The sequence below is a fragment of the Pyrus communis genome, chromosome 12 (genome assembly GCF_041283825.1).
Source record: "Pyrus communis isolate YQ-2024b chromosome 12, ASM4128382v1, whole genome shotgun sequence".
Classification (NCBI taxonomy): domain Eukaryota; kingdom Viridiplantae; phylum Streptophyta; class Magnoliopsida; order Rosales; family Rosaceae; genus Pyrus; species Pyrus communis.
In genome coordinates this window covers 1,482,822-1,503,047 of record NC_142576.1, presented here as the reverse complement: position 1 = coordinate 1,503,047, position 20,226 = coordinate 1,482,822, and the positions used below count along the sequence as shown (strand labels likewise).

General features: G+C 38.2%; 2 protein-coding genes across 4 annotated transcripts; one reads left to right on the top strand and one right to left on the bottom strand.

Moving 5' to 3' along the window:
* The first annotated feature begins 4,714 nt into the window (after positions 1 to 4,714).
* LOC137745930 (transcription factor UNE12) lies at positions 4,715 to 10,774 on the top strand. Of its 2 annotated transcripts, none has more exons than XM_068485961.2 (7): positions 4,715 to 5,846; positions 6,567 to 6,671; positions 8,686 to 8,802; positions 9,103 to 9,168; positions 9,323 to 9,388; positions 9,803 to 9,880; positions 10,136 to 10,774. In XM_068485961.2, the coding sequence occupies exons 1-7, from the start codon at positions 5,505 to 5,507 to the stop codon at positions 10,364 to 10,366; spliced, it is 1,005 nt and encodes a 334-aa protein (XP_068342062.2). In that variant the 5' UTR covers positions 4,715 to 5,504; the 3' UTR covers positions 10,367 to 10,774. The 2 variants fall into 2 exon arrangements, with proteins under 2 accessions (XP_068342062.2, XP_068342063.2); XM_068485962.2 differs by having other exon boundaries at positions 4,870 to 5,846; positions 9,803 to 9,874.
* An 833-nt stretch (positions 10,775 to 11,607) lies between these two features.
* On the bottom strand, positions 11,608 to 20,226 carry LOC137744850 (mediator of RNA polymerase II transcription subunit 14). Of its 2 annotated transcripts, none has more exons than XR_015954140.1 (8): positions 19,758 to 20,226; positions 17,719 to 18,798; positions 17,455 to 17,552; positions 17,003 to 17,180; positions 15,906 to 16,884; positions 14,777 to 15,792; positions 13,009 to 14,266; positions 11,608 to 12,813 (listed from the first exon to the last, which is right to left on the bottom strand). XR_015954140.1 is itself a non-coding variant. In XM_068484658.2 (8 exons), the coding sequence occupies exons 1-8, from the start codon at positions 19,971 to 19,973 to the stop codon at positions 12,054 to 12,056; spliced, it is 5,406 nt and encodes a 1,801-aa protein (XP_068340759.2). In that variant the 5' UTR covers positions 19,974 to 20,226; the 3' UTR covers positions 11,608 to 12,053. The 2 variants fall into 2 exon arrangements, 1 of the variants encoding a protein (XP_068340759.2); XM_068484658.2 differs by having other exon boundaries at positions 13,188 to 14,266.

The window sequence follows — 20,226 nt, the reverse complement described above, 5'->3', positions numbered from 1 at the left end:
ACGGAATGACAAATGATTGATGGGGACAAACTCAGGGACCCATTCTATCGCTTTTAAATCTTCGGAACCAAATAGAAGAGTTATGCCAATCTTATAGACCATTTTAGCTAAAAAGCCGGTGAAAAAAAATCGTATGTCTAGTTGATCGTGTATGGCAGCACTCACAAGTGGTGAACTCGAGATGAGACCCATGTGCAGAGGGGACGGCCAGTTGCTTGTAGGAATTTTCCGCCATATACAGGGAGAGGGATATAAGATTTTTTTTAATTAGGAGGGGAGGAAGAATATTACCCCAAGAAATGAAAAACCTTTTGCTTTGGAAGGTAAAGGAGGAGCTTCTGAGTTAGGGGTTTTGCTTTCCTTAAAAGTAGGTTAAATGTGTCTTGTAGTGTACGCAACCCTAAACCATTTTCACAGATGATGGATTAGTGGTCCAAATTTGCTATTAATGGCCATTAGGCCATGGCATCATCCCAACTCAAAGATTTATTAATTATATACTCATACTTTCGAGTAAACAATATGGTTTTTAGTTAAATAACATAATTATAACTGTAGCAAAATCAAGATGAAAGGGTTTTCCGTATAGACCATGTATTTATCGTATTGGACAATCGTAATTTTGGAGCAAATGAATGACAAACAATGAGATATCTAAGAGGGGACGGTGCTATCCACACACTCATTTTTACCTCCCAAACGCTCCTTGGTAATTTCTGTTTTTTTATCTACTTCAATTTATTCGATCCGATTGCAGAAGTTAAGAAGTGTGTGTGAGATTAATTAAAAAGAAGTGTGAATAGCCCCACTCTATAAGAGTATATGTGACGAATAACTAATCAACACAATAATCTTTATGTATCTTAATTTTGCTTCAATAAAGCGAGATATCTGCTATGAAGTTGGTCCTACTTTTACAAAACTTTGATATTAAACAGGTGCTTGAATGGTTGACACTATTTTTCTATCATTTCTAAAGCTCTTTTATTTTTTATTTTCTTTGGTTGCAACAACTGGAAGCTCTTTTGTTATATATATAGATAATATATGTACAGAATTATTAATTTAATACAAGAAATGCATGATCTTTTTCTTCTTTGTTTGTTTTCCCACATTTCTGCTTTGTATAATTTTATATGATATGCTTTTTTTTTTTTAACGGATTGCTTCAAAAGGCTTCAATCATATATCAAAAGTAATCTAAAAAAATATGTAATGAAAGGGTAATCATGCACTAATGATAGATATAGCTTCTCTTTGTGGGATACCACACTACTTTAAAAGAGTTCAAATATTTTGAATTCATTTTGTGTGTGACATATTCGTTGTCTCTAACATTGATTGATACGTGTCAATAAACATAATCCTTCTTCAATCTATCCTCATAAACTTAATATATGTTAATCAATGATAGAGATCACAGAAAAACCATCCACAAATAACTGCATAAAAATTTGAACTCACGTTAGAAACAGGGCATAATTAACAATCAAATTGCTATCATATAAACTTAGGGCTTTTCCCCTTAGATTTTGGCTTTACACATATGAGGCTAGGTCCCTTATTAAGGCTAAAAGCCTAAGTGAAAGATTTTACCATTTCACCGAGCTTATATCGCCATGTGAGTATCTCACTTATTGCTTGAATAAATTTTAATCTATAGTTGGTTGTATCTCCACTAATTACTATATCTTTTATCACGTGAGTAATCATGAATATTTTAATAGGGGGATACATTTGTGGTTACACCACAAAATCTCGCTCATCTTCTATATGTGACTAGATCATGCGATGAGGTCTATGCTCATACAGTGATATATCTATGGTGATACTCAATTTTTTTTATGAAACCACTCTACCTCAGTTTAATTGGGCGTTTCTAGACTTATGTTTGCCTATGATATATCTTCTATAACACCACAAAATTCTCCTTAAAGCCTCACGTTAACGTGAGATTCTACTCTATCATAAATAATAGTTCCTCACGCAAGTCTCATTCTTGGTTTAGGTCTCGCCATCTCGAACCCATAAACAAGTTAAGGGACGAAGTAAGACATTCACGTGAGGATATATCTCTGGTTACACTTAAGATTTCTCTCTAAAAATGCTTTATCTTAGTAGGATTAGGGTATTTTAAGTTTTAGAGTTGTATACCATAGGTGTATTGTGGTGTTTCATATAGATGTATAATACACCTTGTATTATATAAAAAGTAACTCCACTAGACAAAGGGCACCGTCTCTAGAAAGGGAAAAGAATTAAAAACTAAAAAGATAGCAACCTTTGTGCCTTCTAATTGTTTAAGATGCAAATGGACAATGTTTGTCACGAATCAGCTAGGCCGCCCGACCGAGACCCCTGTCAACCCTAGGCAATTTTTTGTTTGGGCTGCTAATATCGAACCCAACTTTATGACATATTTTCACTATTAAAAATGGGAATTGGTATTAATATTTCAAAAATCTAATATGTGTCAAAATTATACGAAAATAACAGATTTTGGGTTAAAAAGTTTACAAGGCATGTTATTATCGTGTCAATTGTTAAGAAAACGTTAATGAATGAGGTCATTATCAAGTTTGTCATTAAGAACCCGTTAAGATAACGTATATGCATGTAAACGGCACGAGTACGACCCATTTGTAAGGTCTAGAAATTAGACATGGTAATTCCTTGCATGACCCATTGACTCGATACGAAATGTGTTAAGAAAATGTTAATAAATGGGGTCTTTATCAGGTTTGTCATTAAGAACCCGTTAAGATAACGTGTATGCATGTAAACAACACGAGCACGACCCATTTGTAACGTCTAGAAATTAGAAATGGCAATTCCTTGCATGACCCATTAACTTGACACAAAAATGACATTTTAACGTACACGTTAAGATAACAGGTTTGACATGACACGATCCGTTAAAATAATGAATACAACAAGGAAACGACATTAACACAACAATCACGACCCATTTTGCCAGAGCACATTATATTTTTTGAATGTTAATAATATTTTTCTAGAAATATTAAACAAATAAAAAGTTCCAAATGATTATATTTTAAGGTGTCAATAACAGTTCGTTAGAAATAAATGATGAAAAAGATCGCATTATCTGCATAAAACGTGCAAGGAGTGAGTTGCTATCTTTGATTAGAGAAGGGCTTATAACTAAGGACGAAATTAAGAAAAGATTATCCTAATTACTTAAGAAAGCAAAAGAAAGAGGACCAAAAGCTAGATGTATGAACCAATCATAGAAACTTAATTACGTGAAGTAAACATAATACCATATTTTCAGGTTGTAAAATTTGATGGAAACACTCTTGTCTCGTTTTAAAAAGTTGGACTTGCTTTTTGTAATATTTTTATGCATTGGACGGCTAGGATCATCTATGAGATGATTATTTTCAAAATGTTTTTAAAATAACTGAATCTATCTAATTAATGGCTTGTTTAAAAGTGTTTTGAAGGTGAATTCAGGAAAAACACTTGAAATGTTTTCTGCAAGAAACACATAATTAGTGTTTCTAGTAGGAAACACTTCAAATGTTTTTGAAATCTAAAAATATTCTCTAAAAATGTTTTTAGTTATTTTAAAAACACTTCTATACGAGTTAATATTTCTCATTTCGGCGAGGTATGACAGTAAAGTGGCTAAATCATGTATGAGAGAGTATGCTCTCAAATCTAGCATGATTTGTACCTAAGCTCACGTAATTCAAAATAGCCAAAACTCTAACCAAATTTATACGCTTAAATTGCGAGTACCACCACGAATAGTAACTACACCGTTACATAACACACAACATTTTCAAAAGTTTGTAAAGCAATGAGTGGATATTGGATAGTTTCAGTTTTCAGTGATCCAACTGCACATAATAGCGATTAAAAATCTTTGTCGAATAATGACGACCAAAAGCATATATGCGAACCGCAATGAAGTTCTTCAAATCAGACCATCTTCAACTATTGGATTAAAATCTAAAATTTTTAGCCTAGAAAATCTAAATTTTAGCTCATAAACAACTTTTTCTTCTATAACTCTTTTAGCCTAAATTTTTTAGCTCGAAACTATTAAAGAATAAATTTAGGTTAATTTTTTCTTTTAAAGTAATTTTAAAAAAAATTATGTACACTACCATAATTTAATTTTATAAACATTTTAACCTAAAAATATTTAAATTTCGATAAATATTGAAAAATCACTAAATTTGGATGAATTTTGAGTTAAATAGTTTTTTTAATTATTTTAGCCGTTAAATTTAAATTTGGGCCGTTAGATTTTTTTTTTTTTTTTTTTTTTTACCATTATATTTGATTATATTCGATCTTAGTAGTTAAATTCAATAAATCCTATGAGACATGCCCATGCGGGTGGGGTCTCGCTGATGGTGCCGACACCATTTTATGAGCTAAATCCTAGAGGGAATTTGGCTCTTGTTTGGCTTTTAGCATTTAACCCGCACATTTAGCATGGGTTGGATTGGATTTGGAGGGAATAAAACCTAAAAAATAGCATTTAGCCAAGGATTGAGTTTGGTCTCAGAAGTAAAAATGGACTCAGACCAAGTCGCCTTAAAAATCTTTAGAAATTTTTGTAAAGCAACGAGCGAATCTTGGATAGATTCAATCTCCAATGGTCAAACCGCACATAAAATCCTTGTCGAACAATAGTGACCATAAGCATATATGCGGATGGCAACGAAGTTCTTGAGATGAGAAGTAAAAATATATTCAGACCAAATCGCCTTAAAAGTCTTTAGAATTTTGGCTTTAAAGAAAAGATTTGTTTTAACTTTTAACCATCCTATTACTTGGCGTTTAAGTTCAAATTTTTGTTTATATTCTTTCAATTGTCAAAAATGACAAGGAAAAAATTGCTTTGTTTCTTATTTTCTTGAAGAAAAACAGCTTGTCTTGTAAGCGCGTGGGACTATAGAAACTGTCGTCCCACGAAGACTGCAAATTTTGCTTCTCTCTCTCTCTCCTCCTTTTCTCTCTCTCTCTAGAAGTTGGAAACCATAAATCACACGCACACACAAACCCAAGTCGGAGTGTTCAGAGCCCAAAAGCAAAGCAATTCAGAAAGCCGAAGACAGAAGGTTTTCAGAAGAGCAGCTCTCTCTCTCTCTCTCTCTCTCTCTCTCTAAAAACTAACCAGAAAACTCCAACAAAAACCCATCACTCTGGGATTCTGGAAAAACCAGCTCGAAATCCCTGAATACCATTTCCGGGTTATCGGGTCTGACACCCATTTCACCAACACAAAACCCCACTTCTCAAATTCCCTCCCACTTCCCAATACACAGACACACTCTGTTTCTCTCTCTCTCTCTCTCTCTCTCTCTCTCTGTGACTCGCTCTCTAAAAAGAGCATCAAGAACCCATCTTTACTTGTTTACCCACCAAACCCTTCGTTTTCTTACTGTAAATTGCAAAACCCATCTGAGCAGTTGCAGTTACAAATTAGTAACCGGTGGAGTTTTGTCAGTACAAGTGAAAGTAATATGGCGGGAAATGCGCCAGAAGGACTTGGAGACGATTTCTTTGAGCAGATCCTAGCTGTGCCGCCGTCGTATAGTGCTGGTGGTGGTGAGTCAGCTGGTGGTGGCTACGGAGGAGAAGTGGGGTCCATGCCCATGGCTCTGCAGCTGGGTTCTGCTGGGTCCTCGGGTGGTGGTGCTGGGTACAGAGGAGGAGGAGGAGTTGGGATGGGGCTGGGTATGCCGTTGGGTTTGAACTTGGAGCAGGGTAGGTTTCTTGGGCAAGACAACAGGTTCAGAGATGAAGTTGTTGAAGCCAATAATACTAACAACACAAACACTTCCAATGTCTCTGCTTCAATTAACGTAAGTCTCTCTCACTCCACTTTAACCTTAATTTTGTTTTAAGATTATGATATCAAAGTTCTCGAAAGCTAGTTCAGTTGGTCAGAATAATGGTACCGAGTTTGAATGCCTCTTTCGAGCAGTCTTAGGATGTTGTATTAGGCCAGTTGGTCAGAGCAGTTACACCTGAGTTCGAATTTTCTACTTTCGTAAATTAGAGCAGTCATCGAATATTGTATTTTCTTCCCCAAAAAATATGTCAAGTTGTCAATTTTTTATTGTGTGCATGTTTTTTTTTTTTTTTTTTTTTTTTTCGGATTTCGGATTTGCTTGCCATTTTCCGGGAAAATGAATGGAGTTTTCCATGGAAAATTCCTTTGCTTTGCTGCAAGAAAAGTGTTGAAATAGAAAGAAAAGAAGATCCCCTTCAGTTTCAGTCAGCTTTTTCTTTGGAATTTGAAACGCACGAATTTTTCTTTCTTTTTATTCTGTTATTTTTTTATATTTCTTTTTTTGGAAGAATTTTGGAATCCAGAATTTCTTTTCCTTTTGTTGGTTTTGAGAGTTGAGAACGTAGACGCTAGCTGGGTTAGGGTGTGCTTGTAAATGAAAAGTATTGTAAGGTTAATTTGGTGAACGAATCTTGTTATCCGTTGTCACGAGACGGACATATTGCCGTAGTTAACTGACCTAATTTACGTCTGCAAATCTTGACGGTGTAGTAATTGTCTGGTGTGGCAGGAAAGAGATTCGGTTCATATGTCAAGTTTGTTTCCAGCATTTGGACATTTGCAAAATCACTCATCTCTCCGGCCAATGCCACGCCCTCCGCAACCTCCTCACCAGGTACGTCCAACTCCAATATTTCATAATGACTATAGTGCCCTCGATATTTGAAAGATGCACTCTTTCATGTACGAGACACTTCCCTATACAATCTCAAATAGATAATGCAATGTCATGTGCAAAAGTAAAAACACACAGCATCGCGTTAGTCGTTTGGAATGCAACGCTGACCTACCGTTAGCAAGTAAAGTCCTGCATTATGCCATCATGTCTGTTATGTTCTCCAAAGGCCAAATAGTAAGATTGTTGCCATTATTGAACTTGAAGTGTTATGAGAGAGAGAGAAACTTACATAAAACGAATTCACCAGTTATATGACATTCTAATTTAATAATTCAATGTCATGTGACCAAACCCAACCTAGGCAAAATGCTATTTTTTAGGGTTCCCCCCACCGCCCCCCAACCCGGGTTCCCCCCACCCCCCCCCCCCCCCCCCCCAAAAAAAACCCAATCCAACCCATGCTAAATGTGTAGGTTAAAAGCTAAAAGCCAAATAAAAGAAAATTCCCCCAGGATTTAACCCAGAAAATGGTGTGGGAACCACCAGCAGGCCCCCACCCACATGGGCATGTCTTTCAGCATTTATTGAATCTAATGGCTGAGATCGAATATAATCAAATCTAACGGTAAAAAAAAAAGATCTAACGACCAAATTTAAATCCAACGGCTAAAATAAGTAAAAAAAATTATTGAACTCAAAATTCATCCAAATTTAGTGAATTTTCAATATTTATCAGAATTTAAATATTTTTAGGTTAAAATTTTCATAAAATTAAATTATGATAGTGTACAGATTTTTTTTTAATTACTTTAAAAGAAAAAATTAGCCTAAATTTATTCTTTAATAATCTCGGGCTAAAAAATTTAGACCAAAAAGGTTTGAGCAGAAAAACTATTTATAGATTAAAATCTAAATTTTCAAGGTTAAAAATTTTAACTTTTAGTCCAAGGATTGTAGATGGTCTTAGAGGGTGAGGGGTACAGTTGATAATATTGTAGTAATCAAGGGCTTTGTTTCAATCACATTAGTAGTAGGTAAAGAAGTGTCGTGCACGCGCTTGAGAGAGAGTGGAGAGAATTGTTAGTAAGACGTGTCCGACATACAGAAGGCGCCATAAACGCGTGGGTTGTTCGAACGTGTAGAAGAGTTCTGCCGTCCGAGGGACATTTTGGTCCTTTCGAGTTTCTCTAATTGCAATCTTTGTCATACTAAGATTAATGGTGGCCACGAGCCTCTTGGAGTGTGGGAACATGCGCTCCTGTTCTTCAAATGGAGTTGACTCATACTAGTTTGACTTTTTCAATACTTTGACTTCTGGTGATGACTAGGGTTGATTCAGATTTATGCAGATTTTTGTGCATAATTTGGGGATCCTGAATTTATTTAATTTTTTCAATGAGTTTGATAGGTTATTTTAGTTCTAGGCATGAATTGTTTGTTATTACCAAATCAACGATTGATATTCGTTCGAAAACTACGAACAATACATCAAAGATGTGTTCAAGACATGAATTTCAACAGGGTAAAACTTCTTCTAAATGGCAAAACTAAAACGGTCAAAAGACGCACAAACAACTTAAGAACATCTTGACTTGTCCAACTAAATATTCAGTCATCCTCGCCCACAAGCTGTTGCCAAGAATTTACTCAACGAGATGTCAAAACTTAGTTTTGTCGTGTAATTTCGTTTATCTCTTCCTTGTAAAACATATGATAGGAAAGTTAAATAAGGATGTGAAATGACTTGTAAGATGGTGTTCTAAGTTAGTGTTCCACTACGGACTGTCAGGATTAATCTGATGGAAATCCAAGTTGAAATCTTGTATTGAGATCGATCTGAAACATATTATCTTATGCTGATTAAGAGCACATCATACAAAAGCTTTCAATTGTCCAGCTAAATTTTGACGTATCTGTACTCACATCGGATGATTAAGTATGCATTAGTTCAAATCCAACGCATGTGGATAATTTGTGGATTGACTTAATTTTGTTAATCTTGGTGCCGCAGTTTCATAGCCAACCACCACCAGGGCCGGCTAATGCTGTCCATCACTCTCCTGCCATCCGCCCAAGGGTTCGAGCAAGGCGAGGCCAAGCAACAGATCCCCACAGTATTGCTGAACGGGTAAGCTAAAATTTTCATATCTAAGAGAACCTAGATACTTCTTCGTGGGAGAGTTAGCAGTAAGTTCATTCTCATTGAAGACGTCCAAATCGCTTCTGCATATATTTAGCCTACGCAATTTTGTCGTGACTGATAAAGTCATCTGTTATTCATTAGCATTGAGGGCTGTACTAGTTTTGTAGTAACAAAGATTCCGTTTCTGAAAATACTTAAGAATTCATCCTGGCATCCAATCCTATGCCTGCTTATCCAGTGCTGTAGGTAATAATATACGTATGCGTATTTATCTTCTTGGTGCAGTTACGTCGGGAAAGAATTGCAGAAAGAATGAAGGCTTTGCAGGAATTGGTACCCAGTTGTAACAAGGTTAGTGTCTTAAAGCGAGTTTGTGAACCTTTTACTGGATGAATTGAGCTTTTTTTCTTGTTTCCTCGTGTCAAATTATTAACGATGTTTGAATATGCCTAGCTTTTAATATTAAATTCTAAACGTATTGACACGTTATGATATCCTTGTGCAGACAGATAGGGCAGCTATGCTTGACGAAATTGTGGATTATGTAAAATTTCTAAGGCTCCAAGTCAAGGTATATGAATCAAAATTCAAATATATTCATCATCTCAAAAAAATAAATAATTATACTTCCTCATCCTTTTAACAAAAAAAACGTTTTCTGCTTCGAAATTAAACGTGTTTTTTGAATTCATTATTACTTCGGAAACTTGTACCAAATGCTAAAGTCTTCAAAATGTTTTCACCATAAGGTAGGTCCTGGTCATGTCGCATATCTGAGGCATCATTAAAGGCATTGATACTTGCTTTGTATGAACTAATTATTTTTTCAAACTTGAAATGACTGTCTGGTTGGAACCTCTATATTTCAATGAAGTCATAATCAAATAGAAAAGGACACAAGTTATACAACGTTGTTCAAAATTTTGGAGTTAATCAATTTATTTTCTTGATGCTTATCGATCTGATTTTGTTTTTATGGAAACAGGTTTTGAGTATGAGTCGACTCGGGGGAGCAGGTGCAGTGGCTCAGCTTGTTGCTGACGTACCCCTATCAGCAGTTGAGGTTTAACTGCACATTTTTTAAATTGATCGACATATTATGGAGGCAGCATGTGTATTAGAATTCGCTATTAGATTCATACAGTTCACCACGTCAAATGCACATATGTTATAATTACAAAAGTTTCTCTAATACATAACTAGGCTTGATGAACAGTTTACAATGTATTGATAAATGAGAGTAGTCTATGTACTAATTCGCCTTTTCTGTCTACTGTATTTTGACTATTTTTCGGTTTTTGCTTTTATTCCAATGAAGGGGGAGGGCATGGAAGGAGGAACCAATCAACAAGCATGGGAGAAGTGGTCGAACGATGGCACAGAACAGCAAGTTGCTAAGCTGATGGAAGAAGATGTAGGAGCTGCCATGCAGTTCCTCCAGTCCAAGGCACTCTGCATCATGCCCATATCCCTCGCCCCAGCAATCTTCCGGACACATCAACCTGACGCAACGACAATGGTGAAGCCGGAATCAAACTCCTCCTCATAAGCCTATCCAACAAAGCATCCACTACTACATGCCCCCCCCATCCACGCCTCCCGGCACGCTTATGGACCCCACGTTCCGCCTAGTATCCTTGTCACTCATGACAACGGATATACTTACAGGTCAAGATCACTCTAATTTTTTGAGTTTTGTCAAACAAGGGACTGATTGTCATGCCATTGGAAACCCTAGGGGAGAATTTTTCAAAAGCAAAATTGATGTGTTTCCTCTTGTAATATCAATGGTGGGGTTAGTTGAATGAGTGTGACCTTAATATTTTGTGGTGGGAACTCTTCAATTTTTCTTGTATGGATAATGGGAGATGGGGCCAACCAAAAGGGATGTAGGGTTTTGCATTATTGTATTTTTAGAAATATATTTTTTTTTTTATGCAAGTTGAAAGTTGGATGATGGTTGCTTGTCTTGTAAAGATATGTTGGAAGCTTCTGGTTTTGCAGAAAAATATGGATCTGAGTTTGTTGTTTCTTTAAAAGTGAGGCGAGTACTTTTTTCAAATTTGATGAATCATTATTGAAGGGAAGGTTATTGGGGGTAGAAAGATGGAAAATGACATCTTCTAAAATAATAATAATAATAATCAAAAGCGAAAACGAAAGTACTACTAAGTGCCAATGGTGTTTAAATTCTTTGCACCTAAAATTCAGTGGTTTTTTTGTGACTTATCTACTTGAGTGACGCGTGTCTTTTTAACTTAATTTATTGGGAAGATAAGTTGAAGAGTTAATACTGGCAAGCGAGATTTAAATAAATGATCAAGTTACGTTGGAAAAGAATTCCTTGTTTTGTAGTGCCTAGAAAGTGAAATGAAGCTGGTTGTTGATTTCCAATCCAATTTCTGTGACTCCAGATCAATCACTGTATAAATTCATACGATTGTAATTTGACCCCTTTGTCTAATCTTAAAAAATTGCCTAAATTATTCGGAAATCAAATCCTGGTTGCTAAATTGATCAAAATCAAAAAGCAGTGACATAATGTTCGACTTGAAAGATATCTATTTTCATTCTAAGTAAGAGCAACTACCTAGGCAAGTCTAGACAGCCGCCTAGGTAAGTTCAGGTGCTTTTTTTTGTTTTTGTATTTTCAAATACTCAAAGATTTATCATGATGATGACTAGCTGCATAGCGCTCAGATGGGGCTAGGCGAATGAAATTCACTTGTTTGAGTAAACTACCGGGCGGTAAAACTGAAAAAGTTGTAAAATTTTCACTTCTGTTAACAGTTACTTGAGAAATGACCCACTGCAGGAAACAAAATGTTTACAAAGTATAACCAATTAAAGCCTGATTTGTACAACAATTATCAGAAAATGTCCAAAATAATGTACACCCTATCATCAAAAGAACCAAACCAGCAAAAGAAAGAAAGATATTAGGCCATCTCCGCCATCACCGCCCCGTCAATCTCCTTGCTAACCTCTGCAACTACATTCTAAAAGGCCACCGTCTCCCGGCAATTCCCCTACCTCCAGATTTGCTCTCCCACCCTATCACTACGAGTTTCTCCTCCTGCAACAAACTGAGAACTGAAAAATGGAACACTAGCCACGGTCAATCTGCGTTAAAATCATCGAGATTTAATCCCGAATGAAGTAGTTCAAAAGTATCTATCTGAGTGACACAACCTATCAAGTTGCCCCGGAGGTTGCACTAACCCCACTACCATCCCTCAACCCTTGAAGCACATATGCAGTGTCCTTTGCACATAGTCAGCTACGATTCTTAACCTTCCTTGACTACTGTCTACTCCCGAACTACCCTGATGTTCCACAGTTCGAGCAACCTTGTTTTTACACTTCTCCCAGTCATCAACGCGCAACCAGCAAGCTCGACCTCCATGGCTTCCTTCCATACCAAGAAAGGACACGTTAGGATTTTCGCCAAATGAATACCTCAACCTCACTGAGACACAGTATGGCAACCATGCAGCTCCACCAGCGGCGTTTATATGAGGTATGTGAGCAGGATCAAGAACAAGTGTCAGTGCAAAATCAACCGAGTTATGAGGCCGATTATAATAAATATTACTTTTGGCAACAGATGAGTTATCTGAGCTCCCATCCATACTCGAGCCAGAGTGGTTTTCAAGGCATAATTCAATACGGGGTTTTTGAGCAGGTGCTACATCTCCCCCTTGTGCCTGGGCTAGTCCTTTTTTCCATACTATTAATTTCAAGAATTCTCTTAGAACTGATATGGGTAAGGTAAGGAGAGTAATGAATGATGCGACACGAGATGCATCATAAGGCTCTGAAGCAACACGCCGACTGAAATAGTCACATATTTCTCCTATTTCGGCTGTAGATAATTCCTCATTGGCAGTGTTTATATTTGGCTGTTGCCCTTGCTGCTGCTGATGGAATCGTTTCACGCTCAGTACTTGAAGAAGAAGTTGAACTCTGTGAACACTTACTGCAAATACATAGCCACTGCAGAAACACAAGCAATCAGATCAAAGAACAAGTAGATAAGCCTGGAAGTATTTAGCAAAACCTTGTACGGATAAACATCACCCGAGGACCACTAATGTTAAGGGTGAATATTATTATGTAATATAACTAACTGAAAGTGATCTGGTACAAGTATTGAACATAAAATAGGGAAGTTTTAATAAACATAAATACCACAAACGTGTATCAGTGTGTCCACCTTGTCAGGATGTTTTCTTAGGGCACTTCCCTTTGTTTTAGCGTAACTCCTCAACAACGATAAAAAAGATGGAATCACACCATCAAAAGATTAAGAATAAGAATTCGAAAATAAAGTTTCTGAGATGTGTAAAGATTCGCCTGAAAGCACTTACCCAACAAAGAATCTCAATGCAGGCTGCTCCTGGTCTAAATTTAGAAGTGTGCCTTCATTGTCTTTCAGAATTGACCCCAAAATCTCTTTCAAGAGCCCTGGTAGCTGGGCAAATAGCCATAGAACTCCAAGGTACTTGAGAATACCTCTTAGCACCTTTTTAAGAGCAACAAGAGGAACCCAACCACCTCCATACCCTCCGTCATCTCCAAGACCAATAATGGCTGTATTCAGTTCTCCTCTCACATGAGCAGGGACACCAGGACCTGGGGATCTACGTAAAGCCGGCCCTGCTGAGCTCACAACAGCCAAATTTGAGGATACCGGAGAAGCATTTCCGACACGGTTTAAACCAGCTACTTGGTTGTTGCCTGTCCTGGACATAGCAGCAGAACCAGGGAGGTTAACCCTATTTCCATTTACAGTAGACAGTTGGGAGCCTGAACTGGGGGTTTGATTGATTGAATTTGACAGTCCTGTCTGTTGACCACCGGTGAAATTAGTATCTAAACCATTCAATTCTTGGGCTACATGCTCCATAATAAATGGTCTAAACTGAGGGCAAGGTAGTGACCCACCAATGGAAGGGCCCCCCTTGGGTGGGGTTGCTGGTTGCAACCAAACCTGATCTCCTGCAAAACAGCGCATGTCAACTGCGAAGTGCTTTCGGTATATGATCCGTATCCAATAGGGTCCACGTAGCACAACAGAGACATCAATGGGCAACAGTGAGCTGGGTACAATGCCAGGTCCACCTCGGCCAGCACCAGCTAACCCAGCAGCCCCATGCAGGCTATGATTTGCAAGAGGCCCTGTAGAAGGAGATGAAACTGGGTTCCCCATAGGGCCAGGAGACTGTCCGGCATTTGTGGTTGAACTAGTAGGCATAAGGCCCTGAGATGGTAAGTACCCAGCCTGCTTTGGGATAGAAGAGAGGACTGCTCCTCCAGGGACCCCCGGGATAGGACTAGCTCGTGCAGGTCGTGTTGCAGCTGCAAGAGCATGCAAGGGCCCTGCAGTGAGTCGAATGCAATCCAAAAGTGAAGCAACTTCAGCTCCATTTATGAAATCTTCCAGGAACTGTAAAGAACAGACAAGGTATTGTTATTAATGCAAATATTTTTAATCAGAAAAAAAAATGGGGAGAAATATAAAGTTATCTCTGTAATACATATATCAAAATTGCTTCGAATGCATGTCAAAAACTATTTTTCAATGATTACATTTTGATGTAATCCTTCGTAAAGCAACTTTGATAGAATTGTGCATGCAGTTTTAATGTACCTTTTTGATGTCATTAAGGCACTTAACAAATCCTAATCCAATATCAAAAGATTTTTCCATGACACCACCAGAAAATAGTTGAAATTATATTTTGAAATTTCCGAAGATTTCTATTAAATTCATTAAAGATGGCATGTTCAGGCACAACCACTGAAGAAAACAAAATCCAAGGATGCATGCAGGACTCAGTTTCACATAAGGTAAACAATTAAGATTCATAAAACATCACTCCACACCAAATAAGAATGCCATCAATTGAAAATGCTAAAACAAACAAACCAGAAAAAATAAAGCAGATGAATGTACCTTGGTATGGGGCCAAAGTTGGTCGGGGGTTACATGCATAGTACAACCCTCTTTACTTGATTCCCACTCTACAACAAAGCGAGCAAGGACACCTGATCCAAAACTGAACCACAGACTCATAAGTCCAACAGCCTCAATTCTAAATGCCCTTCGCATTTGCTCAGATAGTCTATCAGTTGCCTCAGGAGAAACTTTGACTCCTGGTGCTTTAAAATCAGGGTTTGTACTACTTTCTTCTGGCTTCTCATCTGCTCTTACACCAAGCAATCTCCGCATCCCAAGGGCAAACATTCTTGCATTAGAAAGTCTTTGGATGTCTGCCACTAACTTCTTAATACTATCAGCCTCCACAGACTGATAACTAAGAACAACACCCTCTGGATCATAGCGAATATGAGAGTCAATGTCAGATGTATTGGCAATTCGAACACCAGAACCCCAAGGTGTACTATTGCTTCCTTTCTGAAGTTCCCACAAATCCCTGAAATGCTGGTCATTTATTTTGACATCCCAATAAATGCTTCCAGGTCTGCCAAGTCGCAAGCATAAGTGTTGCCATGCATCACCTCTGGCAAATGGAAGTCGAAACCATATGTTTGATGATGTACTTCTTAGACCCACTTCTTCAACATAAGGGATGTCCAGAGCCGCCATCTGGCTAGTTAATCTGGCATGCTTAATACAAAGAGAACAGTGTCTGATCACATGAAGAAGAGCTGAAACATAAATGCTGGAAGGTGCATTTCCCTTATTTGCTTCAGATATCAGATCCCCGTAACTGTATACTTCAAATTTTGAAATTATATCCCTTGACATAAGCATCTGTGAAGAAGACTGATGAGGACGAGTTACTTCAGAAGTTTTCCTCCTTTTAAAAACTCCTGAATCGGCTTCCACACCCTGAAGTGATGGGATCAAATTCAACATATCTGAAACTGTGCGTTTGCGAGGTTTTATATCATTTTTCGAAACATCATGGTTAGGGCTATGACATACTCCCGAATCTGGGGCCTGGGCTGGCAAAGAAAAAAAAAGTGTAGCAATCTCAGTAGAGTATAAATAGTACTAAAAAAATATGCACAATGCAGGTTTCCCTCATAATATAAATATCACAGAGAAAGTGTCTTACATACGGGAGGGGTTGCACATGAGTTTGATCCGGCAACTCTGGAAGGTCCAGTTAAAGGCCCATTAGGTGTACTTTTGGGCCCGTTGGGTCTCACACTAGGCCCAGAAATTCTGGGACCAGTAGACCGAGGTGGAGATAATAACCGGGATGATTTATTCCCATATATTGCACCCTTTGAAGTTTCATTCATAAATCTCAGCTGATCTTCATCCATTGAAGTACCAGAACCATACTCAACTGACTGTGGAGACCTAAGAGAAGCCAAATCCTGATCAGATTTTGACACTGGTATTTTCCTCACAGTGGCACTCCTTCCTGGACCAGAAGGTAGATTACCAAGAGAAGCAGAATGTACGGGGCCCTTCAAATTATTTGATGGATATAAGGATCCATTATAGTGGGTGGCCATGCTAGAAAGATTTGAAGAATTATTTAACTGTGATATCTGCATAACTCCTTCCCATTTAGGAGAGGGACGATTCATCGGAGCAGATCCAAAATGAGAACCAGGAACAGAAAAAGGAAGCACAGATAACCCCTTCTCTAGTTCAAACACTTCATCTACAACAGAAGAAAAACTCGAAGGTGGACACCCTGTAATAGGCATAGAACCTTCATGGCTGATATCCGAAAGAAGACCATTTTCAGAAGACTGATTAGAACCCCTGGAACTGGGCAGAAAGGATTGTAGTTTTCCCAAGTCAAGCAAGCTTAAATTCATATCATCTTCATGCATCTGCATCTGGCTAACATCAATTTTCTTGATCCGCATCACTTGGTTTAAGTCATTTAAAGAATCGGGTTTTCTAGACGGATCTGGCTGAGTTTCAAGCAATTTAAATAGGGGTTTAAAGTCCTTATCAAGTTGCATCAGCAAGAAATAAGAGCTCCCGCAATCAGGAAACCCCATTAGCAACATAGTTGAACCATTCAAAATGTTCTTCGGTATTTTAACTGCAGGAAAACTATGTTCATACACCTGCAAGAACACAGTTCATATACAGTGAATCCGCACGTAACCGTCAACAGTCCAGCAGGCAAGCCCTAGTGATTTTTCTTCTTGAAAATAATGTCAAAAGAAGAAAGAGAATGTTTACCTCAAGCCCTAGAAATCGGCCAGTAGATGCAAATAAGTGCAAAATACTTCTGCTTCTCAAATTTATGAAAACTTCAGCTGCAGTCATACTTCCTTGATTTAAAGCATCTTCACATTCAGACAAAACTCCCGAAGGAGCAAGAATATTACGAGAGGACTGAAGACGAAATCGCCCATTCCTGCAAGTCAAAAATGTTACAGAAGACACCTTTCTAAAGCATCTACTTAAGAATACCAAAGTTGCGTCTGAATGAACCACCAAGAATGTCCTAAGATTCTAAGAATCAGGAAAACTCCTAAAAAGCACATCAAGAACTTGTTCCAAAGTCTAACCAGAAACAATATTGGCTGCACATCTTTCTTAGTTCATCCAATCAGTTTTTTAAGTCCATTGGCAAGTCTTAATTCATATATCCTGTAATAATATACTGATAACCGTATAAGCAAGGATACCTAATGTTTATTCCCAGGGTGAAAAATGACGAGCCATAGGCACGCACACATAATACTTCCTGCCCTTCATATTCTCCAGCATGGGACTTATCTTCTTTCTGCACACAGAAAATTAGGATATCAAAATGTGAAGAAAATGAACCATGAAAAACACATTCATGAAAATACAGTATTATCCTGACACTACATTTAAGAAGGAAAAAAAAAAAAAAGAATAACCAGAATGAAGAACCAGAAACAAGTAACAAGAAAACGTGAAACAACCTTTTTATGGTCAACATCCGCTTCTTCCACATGAGACTGAAGAGAAACATCCCCTGCACCTCGCCAGATTTGAACATTTTTCACCAGCTCTTTCTGAATTTCAAGCAGAAGAGTATATCTGTTACAGCAGATGGCTCTCAGAAGCAACTTCTCAACATCAATACAGTTTTGGTCAAGAGAAAATTCTGCCTCCTTTCCAGTTAATGGATCTATAACAAATGTGCTATGAAGACACTTTATCTGCAGATCCGGTCCTGGTTCAATTTTTATAGACGGACATGATGCTGAATCAGAAATACCATTGTTTTTATCAAAATCTAACCAGTATAAAAATTTTAACCCTGGCGTTCGTAGACCAGATGAATCAGTTTCTCCATCTTGATTTAATTGCGCAGAGGCAGATGTCCCTGCATGACTCATGCTCCCATCGGATATGAGCTCAAATCGAATTGCATCTTTCCATCTCCCTTGCCGAAGAGCTTGTACTTGCCTTGTGACAGTGCCCATGATAAGTGCAACACAAAGCTCATGTAGAACCGAGTATAATATCATGAACGGATTTTCTGTAGCAGCCATTCTGCGCTCTAAATCATCCCCAAGAAGATGCCGCCGCGATACTTCAAGCTTTACAGGTCCACTTCTCTCACCAACAAGCAGTTCCAAATGCAGTATCCTCCACATTGACAGGTGCCCTCGGTAGCCTAGAGTCACCAAAACCTTGAACTCTCCATCAACACGAAGCACTGCTGTACCATCGGAGACTTTAACATCAGTAATTTCTTTTGGAAGTGATACTTCCAGTAATTTAGATCGCACAAGTGTGTCCAGCTTTTTCAAAGCCGGCTTCTGCTGTTCCTCATTTAGTGAGCTCTGGATGCCCACGTCTTCTACACATTTCGGCAAACGCTGATATGACCCTGTTAGGAGGATTTCAATTGCAGATGGAACATCATAAACAGGAGCACTAGCTTGCTGCAGCCCATCATGCATGAAAAATAGTGAATCTGCTGCTTGAGTGAAACAGGTATCATGACTTGATAGAGTGGAGGTAAGTTGCTGACAGTATTGTATTAACGGGACCTGCAAATAGAAATGCATGGATATTATTAATAGCTGAAAATTTATAGCTTCCGAGTTGAAAAGTGCTTATAGGGATTAAAATAAATTTCATGGAACATGAAGCATCGGGGACACTATAAACTCTGGGCATATCAGCATAAGGCATGGTTCATAGAACTTCACACTAACCAATAAACACATCCATGGCATTGCTTTTGACTTTCAAAATTCAGACACTACTGTGTACCCTACGATAAAACAACTAGTTCCTATCACGAGCTAATAAACTGTCGTATAAGTCACCTTTTAAACCACCTAAAGACATAAAGAAACATGCACCAGCAAATCATCTTCCATATCCCAGAAGGGAGAAAACACAAATAACACCGAAGACCCCATTTTTCCTTTCCTAGCCAAAACAAAACCCTTAATTCCCATTATTCAAACCCAAGAAGTAAAGAGACACAGACATATTTACAAAGTCCTAAATCAAACCCCATAAACCCTCAGCTTTTTCCTAGCCGAAAGTCCCTAAACTGACATTATTTAACACAATTTGAAAGGGAAATTGTAATGTATAATCTCCACTCCATTTGAACGCCAAATCAAAGCCTGAACCCTCGAGCAGAAAACAATACCAAAAGTACAAGCAAACATCGAATCGGAAAAAAAAGAAAATACAATTTAATCCTACATTCTAATATTCTTTGAAGCACAAATTTTGCTACAACAAACCGAAACCTATTTTCTAGTCCGAAAAGGATAAAGCCTTTAACTTGCATTACAATTTTCTAAGGAACAGAAACGAACCCACCGAAGAAACCGAATTCGTATCCTCCCACCAAAAACAACCGTAAAGTAACATAATTTAACGCATAATTCACAAAATATGACGCAAAATGTATAACTTTTACACCCAATTGGCCGCCAAATAAAAACCCAAAATCGATTTCTTGAGTGAGGCAGTAGAATAACGAGACCTGTTGGCACCACTTGGCGAGGACATTGAGCCGGAGCATGCGTTGCTGGGTCTTAGCCAAGTACTTGAGCAGTCCAATTTTCTTATCGGTATCGGACTGGTCCGGCGCCGCCTTCGATTTGTCTGTGAGCTCTTTCAGCGAGAGGAAGGATTCCTCGGCGGCGCGGCTCACCAGGGCGGAGAACTCCACCGTCTGTTGCCCTAGCTCCGACGCCATTCTTGTGGTTCCGGAATTGAGAGAAATCAGATTGGGATTCGAAAGATCCGCAGCTGCTGGGAGAAGATTAGGGCGTTAGGGTTTGTAGAGAGAGAGAGAGAGAGAGAAGGGAGCTACTGTGCTCTTTCAGCTCTCTCTCCATAGGCGTCGTCGTGTTCGTCAAGGGCTTCTGATTCTTTCGAAAGTTTTCAACTTTTGAGAGTTCTAGAGGGAGAAAGAGAGAGAGAGGAGGAGGAAGTGAAATGCATGGGTC